The sequence below is a fragment of the Buceros rhinoceros genome, unplaced genomic scaffold, assembly GCF_000710305.1.
Source record: "Buceros rhinoceros silvestris isolate BGI_N320 unplaced genomic scaffold, ASM71030v1 scaffold3709, whole genome shotgun sequence".
In the NCBI taxonomy this organism is placed as follows: domain Eukaryota; kingdom Metazoa; phylum Chordata; class Aves; order Bucerotiformes; family Bucerotidae; genus Buceros; species Buceros rhinoceros.
Genome location: NW_010429582.1, coordinates 2528 through 14221, shown reverse-complemented (window position 1 = coordinate 14221; position 11694 = coordinate 2528). Strand labels below are relative to the sequence as shown.

General features: G+C 36.6%; 1 protein-coding gene across 1 annotated transcript in view; it reads left to right on the top strand.

Moving 5' to 3' along the window:
* Positions 1 to 10810, top strand: part of ELOVL7 (ELOVL fatty acid elongase 7) — an 11712-nt gene extending 902 nt beyond the window's left edge. Inside the window, exons 2-7 of the mRNA XM_010142671.1 lie at positions 1686 to 1876; positions 4167 to 4247; positions 4659 to 4715; positions 6405 to 6510; positions 9210 to 9346; positions 10597 to 10810. Coding sequence (XP_010140973.1) covers positions 1686 to 1876; positions 4167 to 4247; positions 4659 to 4715; positions 6405 to 6510; positions 9210 to 9346; positions 10597 to 10800 — 776 coding nt within the window. The 3' untranslated portion in view covers positions 10801 to 10810. The remainder of the gene's footprint in view (positions 1 to 1685; positions 1877 to 4166; positions 4248 to 4658; positions 4716 to 6404; positions 6511 to 9209; positions 9347 to 10596) is intronic.
* Positions 10811 to 11694: the final 884 nt, after the last annotated feature.

The following is an 11694-nucleotide window of genomic DNA, read 5'->3' as shown; positions in this document are numbered from 1 at the left end:
GTGTTCCTCACTGCACATAGGGACAGGGATTAGCTGATTCTTGGGTAAAACTTAAACAGTTAAGGTTTGATCAACAAAATTACTAATTCATTTCTTCCAGTAGAGGTGGGAACCATTTCTCTTGTTCTGTAGAACAGCATGCAAGTGAGAGGGGAGTTTTTTATCAGTATGTCTCATGAGGCGAAGTGGGTTGGGACGGAGCTGGGTGATGGAGCATTTCTGCTGCAATGTCCGTGACTTCAGAACTTGAATTCCTTTTCTCTCTACCAGTGCTTGTATTTGGCATCTCGTAGCGTACTGATAGTGGCGAGACATGATATCCTCAGGATGAAGCTGGGAAAACTAATGGGAAAGTTTTGGTAGTCCCTGTGCAAGGGGTGGATGCAGAAAAAGCAGTCAGCTGTGAAGAGCCAATGATTATTTTGCAGTGAGGTACATACATATGGATGCCTAGAGCTGTGGTTCACAGTCTGTGTTAGTGGGTGGGCAGCAGCACTGGGCACATGTCAGGCTCTGTGCATCATAGCGTGCTTTCCTCCTTGGTCTGTTTTAAATTGCCAGTGACTGTAAACAACATCAGAGGGTCTCATGGATGATAGGTTGTTTGAATGCTGCGGGTTGAAAATCACTGACTTTAGACATTGGGCTGTGACTTAAACACTTAACAAAAATTGCAGTGGTATAATTTGACCCCCAAAATACAGCAGCAAACCATGGAAGCAGCAGTTTAATGAGTTAAGTTTGGGGTCACTCAGAAATAAATTTTCCAAAAGTCAGTTTATAAAAATTTTAAAAATATGTATTAAAAAATACATTAAGTTTGTATCAGTTTTCATGCTTATGGAGAAAAGTAGAAGTCTTTGGTGATCTGGCACTTGGTGATGAACCACAGAAGTGGAATCCTGGTGAAGCTCAGAGGGAACCTACCGGCCTCAGCTGCGGGGAGAGGGAGTGGGGCATGGATAGAAGGAGGACCCTAATACTTCTGTCTCAGGTAACTGGAGAGGAACATGCAACACTTTGCCTTTTGTAGGCATGTGAAATGAAAGTGTGTTATGAATTGTGCAGTGAAAGTGGTGACGTGTCTGGACTGAATATGTACAAGGCTCAAGTACTAAGCTATGAACACCAATGGATGGGACAGAGGTTCTTCTAACTTTAAAATAGCCACACTTACTATGTCTAACACGGTACTGCTTATAAAGCTTGAGGATCCTGAAATGTGGTGCTACTCTGTCTGTCACCTGAACTCATGAAATAAGTCTCATGCTTTTCCAGAAGAATGAATTTTCCTGTGGAAATGCAGCCTCAGTGATCTGCTTTTGCATTGCCTTCCTGTGCTGCCCTCTGAGCCCTGTTCATGTATGAAAATGCAGACTTTTTGTGACAAAGAGCCCAAGACAGAAAATCACATCTCTCATGATTCCACGTCTCCTCTTCATTGCTTGTGAAGAATTGAAGCAGAAAGAAATGTTGAATCCTACAGGTGCTAAATCTTGTTACTCAGATGGTATGGATTTGAGGTGAATGGACCCTGAAACATGATCAGTCACAGCAAAACCTAAACCGTTACATACCTCTCTGTAGCTGTTTTAGGATTTAGTAAGTACTGGAAAGATCTGATTTATCTTTTTTTTTTTTCTTCTTCTTTTTTTTTTCTTTCCCCCTCCTCTCCCCTCCCCTAGATCCAAGGCTGGAAGGCTGGCCACTCATGTCTTCACCTTTTCCAACAACCTTTATCATTGGAACCTACATTTATTTTGTCACTTCCTTGGGACCCAAACTCATGGAAAATAAAAAACCTTTTGAACTCAGGCAGATAATGGGATTTTATAACTTTAGTGTGGTAGGCCTCTCTTTATATATGACTTATGAAGTAAGTACTAATTTATTTGTAATGCATTTATATATGTTGTATGTCCAATTACTAACTTTTAATAAATTCATTAATATAATTGCCACTCTGCCAGTCTCAAAAAAATATTATTCTGGTTGTTGTAATTACGTTCCTCTAAGCAGTATGCTAAAATAATTGAGCTGATACTTGAAGAAAGGGAATAAATCATACCTAGAAAGAAAGATCGTAAAATATTTTGTGTCATTATACATAATTTACAAAGTAAGAATTCTTGTAACTTACTTCATTTCCCTGGGCTGTAGCAGGTAAAGCAGAATACATGTTTGCCTTAATCTGTTGTAATTGTTTCTGTACTACTACCTGATCATCAATAGTGATGTTTCAAACATGTATAGAGTACGTATACTGTGGAATAATCTTCAGTTAGATCTACCTTTTAAACAACAGAAGTTAACAAAATCTGATTTGGGGATCTTCATCCTTTAAGTAAAACAAAGAAAATTCTAAAAACCAAACCATGAAAGTCTTTAGGATTGATTCCCAACTGCCCAATCCCAAAATATCAAACGTTCTTTCTTTCAAAAGGAGCGTTTGAGATTTTGCTGTAGTTCATAGCTCAAGCAACTGTTAGACTTCAAGACTGGATAGTCTAATGAGTTATATGTTGTTACGGGTTGAATGACCTAAAAATTCCTAGCCATGAATGGTATAAATTATGTAGAAGCTTTAATTAAGATCTTCAAGATAGTTAATGTCTGAGGTTTTAGGGGTTGTTTTGTTGTTGGTTGGGGTTTGGGGTGGGGTTTTTTTGGTTGTTTTTTTTTTTTATTGGTTGGGTGGGTTATTTTGGTTGGTTGATTGGGGATTTTTTGTTGATTGTTTTTTAAAGTGAGTCTCTTTAACAATAGCATAGTCTGAATGGTAGTTCTATACACTTCCTTGGTGAAGCATCACTGTGCTAGTACTGACCCACTTTGTGCTAAATTTGGCTATGTGGCTATCTCAGGTTTGACAAACCGATAATGAAAAGTTGTCAGATTATTGTGCCAAACTGGCAGGGTTCCTTTTGGTTATCTCAGTTTACGTAAATTTCATCATGACTTACTGTGAACTGCTTGACATTAGGGTTAACAGCACACTAAAGGCAGTGCTGCAGCAGCTACTTTGTGTCAGGACTATTGTGTGGAAAGCGGTGGGCAACATGCACACATTTGCTATTTATAATTTGTTTTGAAAAATCGCCAATCTTCCTTTTGCTGCCAAGTTTGGTTTTGGTTATAAACCTCAGGAACAAAAAAATACTAAACTTCTGTTAGTGTCCCACAGTAACCCAGTATTCAATCAATCTATTACCAAGACCTGCATGTTGCTATTTTGTGAAAGAATGCATGGATAGAGTGTAAGGGGTTCAATTTCTGCTATTGTCTGGTGTTCCCCCAAAAGCTGATTCTTTCAGTCTTTGGAACCAAGCCATTTGGTGGGTGCTTTAGTATTGTGCTGTCTTGGTGGTGTTTGAAATGTTGTTTTATTTAAGGATCTGATTCTTCTAGGAAGTTGAACAGACTAAAGCTCTCCATCCATTAGAGAGCTGACCTGCCTATCATGCATGAATGGACAGTGATGATCAATGAATCAGAAGCACTTTGTCCTAGTAGCTGGAAGGGGAATGAGCCAAGTGTAATACTAACAACGTTGCTCTCGTCCGAGCTTTAATGTATTCCAAGAGAAAAGATTAAATGATGTTTGTTACATGCAGTCCTTTGGTCGAGCACCCTAGCTTCTCATTGCTCATATCAGTGAAAGACTAATTGAAACATGTAGTTTAAGTTTTAGAAAATGTGATACTAAAAATACAATGCATATCGAATTGTTCCTTGTCTTTAATAATAAGGCATATTTTAAGCAATAATCTTCTGCTGTATATTAAGATGGTTGGCTGTAATAGCAATTTTTAAAAAATTTCAAAATGTTTAATTTAGTTTTGGGGTCTGATTTATGCAGTAAACTGCCTTTTTTAATACTGGTTTTGAGATGCAGCTGTTTCTCCTCTGATTACTAATGCTGCAATAGTGAGTGTAGGGAGAAAGTTCTTGTCTATAGGTGGGGAATTAAAAATTCACTAATCTGCAACAGCAAAGGATTTTATGGTAGCTAGCCCACACAGTGGTGGATATCAAAGCTGCCAATTCAACAAGTCTTTAATATTATTTTCCACTCCCGCTTAGAGATTGCAAAAGTAATCTGAAATTAATGAATTTTTCAAAAGACATAAAGGAAATCTTTGCCCTTTTCCTTTTCTTTGCTTCAGTTTCTTATGTCAGGTTGGGCCACAGGGTACTCATTCCGGTGCGATATCGTTGACTACTCGAGGTCACCTACAGCTCTAAGAGTAAGTTTCCACACACAAAGTCAAATTGTTATGCTACACTGAGTTTATTTTTAGAAATGCTTTCTGAACAACCAAATACACTGTTGTAGAGTGGAATGTGTTACATGGAAATGCCCTCTTTCATAATGTAGAGCATGTGAGTTAACTGGAGGGGTTGATTGTTTGCGAGAAAGAAAGAGGCAATGTATTTGTTGGCTTGTTCTTCTAGGATTTAAAATTCCTTCAGGATTAAAAAATGTTTTGTGTTTTTAAAGAAAAAACAAACAAACTGTACCTTTAAATAATTTTGTCAACCTTATGACATCACTTACTCATCCTAGTACCTTCTTTTATATATTTGCTTATTTTTCCTGCAGCTGCTTAGTTTTATGACTATTGTGATTTGACAATTTCTTTTTTTTGCTCCTGCAGATGGTACGAACTTGTTGGCTTTACTTCTTTTCCAAGTTCATTGAATTATTAGACACTGTAAGTATCTGTAGCCTAATAAAAGAAGTAGTGATGTTTTCTTTGCACAGTAGAAGAGCTGGTGGTGTTGGGGGCATAAATTGCTTTTTGTTTAGCCCTCCAATCTTCACTTATTCAAATACCATGGAAGTGTTTACCCCGTTACTATCTCTTGTCATCTATTGTCCCATTACACTGTCACTACTTGATTATTAGGAAAAATGTTAATGAGGGAACACACCTTAAAAAATTCAGGAAGTTCTGATAACTTCTCTGTTTAATAACCTGTTGTGCTATGGAAATGCTTGCTTCAACAGTGCAGATAAAAAATGGTTTGTTTTTTTTTCCATGTCATCTTTAGATTTTATCTTCTACATTCAGAATATTTGCATCAGCAGCTCTGAAAAAAACAGCATAAATTGACTTGCCTACCTGTTCTAAATTCCTCTGTCAGCCTTGGGGGTCATGACTACAGGCGTGTTTGATACCAGGCTGGCACTCTAACCTGCTTCAAAGTCTGAGCAGCAATGCAGAATGCAGATCTCACTCACCACTTGTCCTCTTCCCAAGACTGACACCTAGTAGGGTTGTTTTAGCTATTTTCAAACCAGTGTGCGAGTGTTGGAGTCAGCTGCGCTTTCATTTGCCCAGTTGTGTGGGGCACTGTAGTGTGATTCAGGAGCTGACTCACGGGCAGTTAGGATGTTCTACTCCCTTTGAGCAGTTAGCCATCTAACTTTCATCTCAAACAGTCATGATTCAACACTAGAAGATCTTAACTAACTGGCTGAACCAAATGGAATGGTAATGGAAGGGCCAGGAATGCTAAAACTGGAAAAACCTGGCAACTGTAGTTCTGTATTTACCTTTAGAACCCACTGGTTAGACTACTCCTCTTTCATTAGACCTGGGCCTGAAAAATTCTTTTTTTAGAAAAATTGTTTTGTTTGAAATCACCCAGTCAGGTACCTGTTTCTCAGCAGCTTTTTGGTTTTATTGCAAAAGCAATTCTTTGCTGTATTTAACTCAGCTGTTTCCAAATTATTTCCCTGGCACACCAGACTTCTTTTCTTCTGTGTTCATTTACTTGCCATCTGGTACTTCCCTTTGCAGGACCTGACTTCTCCTTACACATTTCTCTTGCTTTGTCTTTCCTTAACAATTCCCTCAAGTCCTTTAAAATGTGGCCTGTCAATATCGATTAAGAATACCTACAAATTCTCCGCCCAATTTTACCTTTTTTCCATGGGTACCGAAGTTAGTGTTCATAATAAAGTGCTATTTTTCTAACTTAGTATTTTCTACTGTCTCTATCTGGTGCTAGTTTTTTTGGTTAATTTTCTCAAATGGCCTTGCACTAGTAGCTCAGGGGACTTAAAATATGATGCTTCTAGATACTTCTCAATCCAAGCAAGTTCATTTTAGTCTGTCTGTTGCATGCATTGGTGATGGTTCAGCCTTGGACATTTGCTTTCAGGGCTTGCCCTGGCTTTTGAGACTCCACAGGTGGATTTTTACATACTGGTTTAATCTTTTTTTGAAAATTAGTCTGCATATCCAGAGCCTCAGTCTCCTTTCTTCTCCCAAGACAGCAACTGTGAAGAATTTTTGAATGCGTAGTAGCTGCAACCAGCATTGATGCAGTTTTCTGCAAGTACATTGGACTTGATTATCTTCTGTAACATTCTGTTCGTTAAAAATCTGTTTCAGATATTTTTTGTGCTGCGTAAGAAAAACAACCAAGTTACATTCCTGCATGTCTTTCATCATTCCATCATGCCATGGACCTGGTGGTTTGGAGTCAAATTTGCTGCAGGTAGTGGAGAGAGAATTTAAGTTGTACATATCTTCTAGTAGCAGAAGTTAACTATGCTAGACAAAAATATTTAAAGAACAGAATCAAAAATCTTGCGAACATCAGTGTTTTTAAATTTCATGCAGTATTTCATGGAACATCTTGAGATCACCGTAATTATTATAAATGGGCAGGGAGTCCTTTTTTTCCTGTGTGACAGCATTTTGTACAGTGTTGGTTTCTCATGGCGGGGGCCGGGATAAGGTGCACAGTAGAGATCTGTATATAAGCAAAGAGGATTATTACATGAAAAAGGGATCTGACTGCAAAATCAGAAGTGCTAGGGGAGACATATGATTGTACTGAGGTAATTGTACTGATATGACTTCAAAGACTTTTGTTCCCCTGAAATGTAGGCACTGAGTTGGAGGGAAGGACTGTGTTCTTCTTTTTTGCCTGTTTAGGAAATTGTTCAGGCTTGTTGCAGTTATTTTTACTGGCTTTAGGTAGCATAAATTCGGCTTTTACAAAAATACAGAAATATTTTCTGGATATTACCTATTATAGAAATTTATTTGAATTGTACTGAATTGAAAGTCTTTGTCCACTTCTCGCTTACCTTCACTTTCTCCTTTCCTGCTCTGTGAGTCTATGCATGCATCTTCCTATGCTGTATTATTAGTGTCCACCACTAGTAAATATAGCTTGTCATAGGAATAGGCTGATAATCACAGAGTGGAGAAATGCAGTCATTTATTAGTCCATCTGTAGGAGGGTGTGGGGCTTTTTTAGGAGTTTCTACTGAAAAACATGGGGTGGGGGTTGTACATGTTTCTTCACTCAGGTTCCCTGGCATGTTTTTTTTCTCTCAGAAAATCAGTGATGAATTGATGGAGAGAACCATTGCTTATTAAATCTGATCTGCTAGTGCCTGGTTTAGGAATACAAAAATAAGATCTGGAAGCAGCCCAGAAAATTTGTAGGTGGGAATGTTTTAAGAAGTCCAGTGTGCAGATTTTCATAGTGTATTAAAGGATATACTTCTGCTGTCTTTGAATTTCTATTATTAGGAAGCTGGTCTCTTGACCATGTCTTTCTCAAAAGTTGCTGAGCAAGGTATTTTAATTTAAGGATGAAATTGTGAATCGTTTTCTCAGTATACAATTAAGTGTGTTTATAGATTTGGAAAAAAAAAAACAAACCAACAGCAGCTGACAGTCCCTTCTCTTCAACCTTGAAAAGTTTCCATTTATAGGTGATTAACTTTCTGCCTTTTATCTGGACATCGGATCAGCATACCAGCTACAGGCTTCTGATTTTGCATGAGATTCAAATTTCCCATGTGATAATTTGACAAATATTTTCAGCAGTGTGCAAGAACTGTTTTGTCCTCTGCTAATAATAGTCCCTCATACTCATGCAGAGCTGTGTTTATTCCTGCGTCTCTATTGCTTGTCTATATACTAATCTTACCAAGTACTGTTCTGTTTGATAGCTTAAATTTTTTTTTCTAAGAACTTCAGTCCTGCTGGTGATTACCTTGTATTCAGTTTCACCACTGTTTGTCCTTCAAACTAGCAGCACTGATCAAGTTTTCAACCTGTTTGTAAAAAAAACAAAGGGTTTGAAAGGAAATGGTGATTCTTCTCTGATCTGATATAAACAGGGAATTGTAAAATGGTGCTTATGCATGGTGATGCTTTTTGGAGCATGTTTTTATACTGTTCATTGAGTTGTTTTTTCTCCACTTCAAGTATTTATTTTTTTCTTCTGACTATTCGCTATGCAAGCCAAAAAAAGTATGTATGTTTGAACTGTGAGAACACTCAGATTACTTTTAAAAATACAAATAGCTAAGTTTCAAAGAAAGTTTGCAATCACAGCTGGAGGAGTTACGAACTATCAAGCTGGAAATTAGTGTGAGCTACTAAAATCACAAAATTATTTTTAACTTGAATGAATCTTAATGGAAAATTGGCTTTTTTTTCCCTCACTAAATGTCTGGTTTTATGTAATCTTGTTTTCTTCTTGATAGTCAGAATTTTTATGTTCATATTTCTCTTAAAAATACTTTGCTGTCTGCCACTTCTGGGGTGATTTTTACTTATAGTTTTATGTGTTCACCAAAACAAAATCAATTTTGTGCAACTCAGTAGTTGATTCAATGGAAAAGGACATACTGCCTTGGATGATTTTGAGATGGGTGATGGATTTCTGAGACCCTCACTTAGGTCATTATTCCAAAAACTTACCCTCTGAAACTGATTATTTCCCTAGGAATCTGGAAATCTGTGTGAGGAGAGAATTATTACTTATCCTCCAGAGCTTTGCAAAGTTCATCATGATGTCTGGAAAAGAGGTGTACAACAGGAGGAATATGGTTTCTACTAAATTCCCTGTGTCTCCATCACATATATGTTTTAATAAAAATTTTTAAATTAACCCGAATTAAAAAGATTTCCACTAAAACCTTTTACAGATAATTAGATCAGTTAGGTTTTGTTGCTGTTTTGGAAATGTTTAGATAAGCGTTTTCAGAGAAAGAAAACTGATAGGAGCCCTCAGAATGGTGTCAGTTCAAATCAGGCTAAATACCTTGAGAGTTATTCACAGTCTGCAGTTTTGGGGTATATTTTTTTTTTCTACCTAAACTACTAGGACTTGAGGTGGCTTTTTAAATACCTGATGCAGTAATACTGCTATATTTTGTTTTTCCACAGGTGGTTTAGGAACATTTCATGCTTTGCTGAACTGTATTGTCCATGTTGTCATGTACACTTATTATGGAATCTGTTCTTTGGGACCAGCGTATTATAAATACTTGTGGTGGAAAAAATACATGACAACTATACAACTTGTGAGTATCTTTCTGTTTGACATAAACACCTCTCAGAAAGCTGATTGGCTGATTGCATCTAACACAGACTTAATGCAATACATTTGTACTTTTAGCTGCGTTCACATGTGTAGCTTACAGTTGGTACAAGGTTTACTCATTATATACTTAAATCTGCTGACTTCAGTGTTCTCTATAATCACACATTTACATACATGAGCTTTTCAGTTATGCAGCGGTTGGTAATTATATTTATAAAACTCATTGCCTGCATAAAAATTATTAGAATGTAAGTTTACATGAAGAAAACATAATAAATGTACAGAATACATGTGACTAGTAGTGAGGAAAGGAAGAAAAGTATTTCTTTAGAACTTCATGTCCACTCTTTCGATGAAAATGTTTGTTTAGAGAATTTACCTCTCTCTAACTCAAAGCATTAAAAACTACGCTTGCAGTAATTAAGAGTTTTATCAGTTGTAGATCACTTTCTAAAGTTACTGCTCTGGGTGCTTTTTCATGCCTGGCTTTTTCTGTAGCCAAATTTTCAAAATTCATCTTCTGGCTAAAGAATTAGATTGGCCTGAGCGAGGATGCTGATGGAGGAGAGAAAGGAGCAGGGAGGAGCTGTCTGCTGTCTGCTTGCATCAGATCTGGTGTTAATAGAATAGTTCATGTAAGCATGTGTAACTCCGAGCAATTTAGCTTGAATATTTATAACTTGTCTTGGAGGCACTACCAGTGGATTATTAACTTGGAGTTCATGTGGAATATTTTTTTTCGATCCTCCATTAAATTATTGGCTTTGGATGTAAAGACCTTTGTATCATGTTAGTGTGTGTGGAAGGTGGGAATTCATGTTCACCAATCCTATATTGATTTGCCTTTTTGGTTTTGGTTGTTTGTTTTTTTTTTCTGGCTAATTTTTCTAAAGGAGCCCCCCACTTGTTGCTGGTCAAACACTGTCTGCCTCCTCCTTTCTTCTCTGAACTGGCCAGGACAGACTCCTGTTTTCCTAGTATGAGTTTCTCAGTGCTGCTTGTAATTGAGTTTGTCCCAGGAATTCTTTTTCTTTACTCTGTGAAAGTGTTCTTCAGTGGAGTTGTATTTTGGGAGAGGGGCTCTAAAGGTGCATCTCTGTCATTTTAAAAAGCTCCTCTGCCATACTTCCTATTTTTCTGTATGCAAGTAAAGCTGAATCTTTTTAAACTTCTGTAGTAAGTTTGTAATTTATTTTAAAAGTATTTATTTTCTTAATCTTTTTCCTCCAGGTCCAGTTTATTATGGTTACAGTTCATATAGGACAAATCTACATCATGGATGATTGTCAGTACCAGTATCCAATTTTCATGTTTATTATTTGGCTGTATGGCTCTATGTTTTTAGTCCTGTTTCTCCACTTCTGGTACCATGCTTACACGAAGGGACAAAGACTACCAAAGATGGCAAGAAATGGGATCAGCAAAGATCAGTGAAACAACCTCTTATCTCTAACAAAAAAAGGGTGTATGTCAAAAAGTGAAGCTTGCACTACCTGACAATCAAGACATTTGGGTGCACAAACTACATGGGATATATTTTGTATGTTTTCTTCCAAAAGAGAATTTGTATTTTTACTGTAAGTTATTCAGGATTCAGAATTTGGGAGATGGTGGAAGCAGTGTGAACCTCTGTTTAAAAAAAAAAAAAAAAAAAAAAAAAAAAAAAAAAAAGGAAAAAAAGGTGTGTTTGCATCAAATTGGTCATGTCTATCCTATACGAAATCGATGGATAGATGATCTCTAAGATGCATGAAAATAAAGATATTCATTGCGATAGTTAAAATGTATATGATGAGTACTGAGTACTCTGAACACTAAGGGGATAAAATTACTTCTACTTAAATGTTGTAAGTTGCTGTGACTGTGAGCTGCATTTTATTAAAAGAATGACTCTCTAGTAAGTACTGTTTATAGAATCTAAAGCTTGTTATTAATATGATTAATTCATAAACATTGTTATGTGTTTACAAACTGTATTACTTTAAAGAAAGGAATGTATGTTAATCTATCAAGATATATGATGTTTCATTTATATGCTGTCTTTTACTAAGATAAATTAATTCATTTCATGTTCTAGTCACTTGAACATTATTCTAAATGTCAGAAATCTACTAATTTGAGGATTATCTGAACTGCCTTGTAAGATAATGATCAAAACATCTTACTGATTTTTTCAGCAAAGTAGCCTAATACACTTATTATTCAGTATATCTGTGGATATATTTTGATATTGGTAGCCTAGGCTGTTTGGGGGCGGCGGGGAAATCTTGTAATTTAATAGTGAAAATCTTGGTCCTCAAATAAATTTTAAAAAAACATTTTTTGACT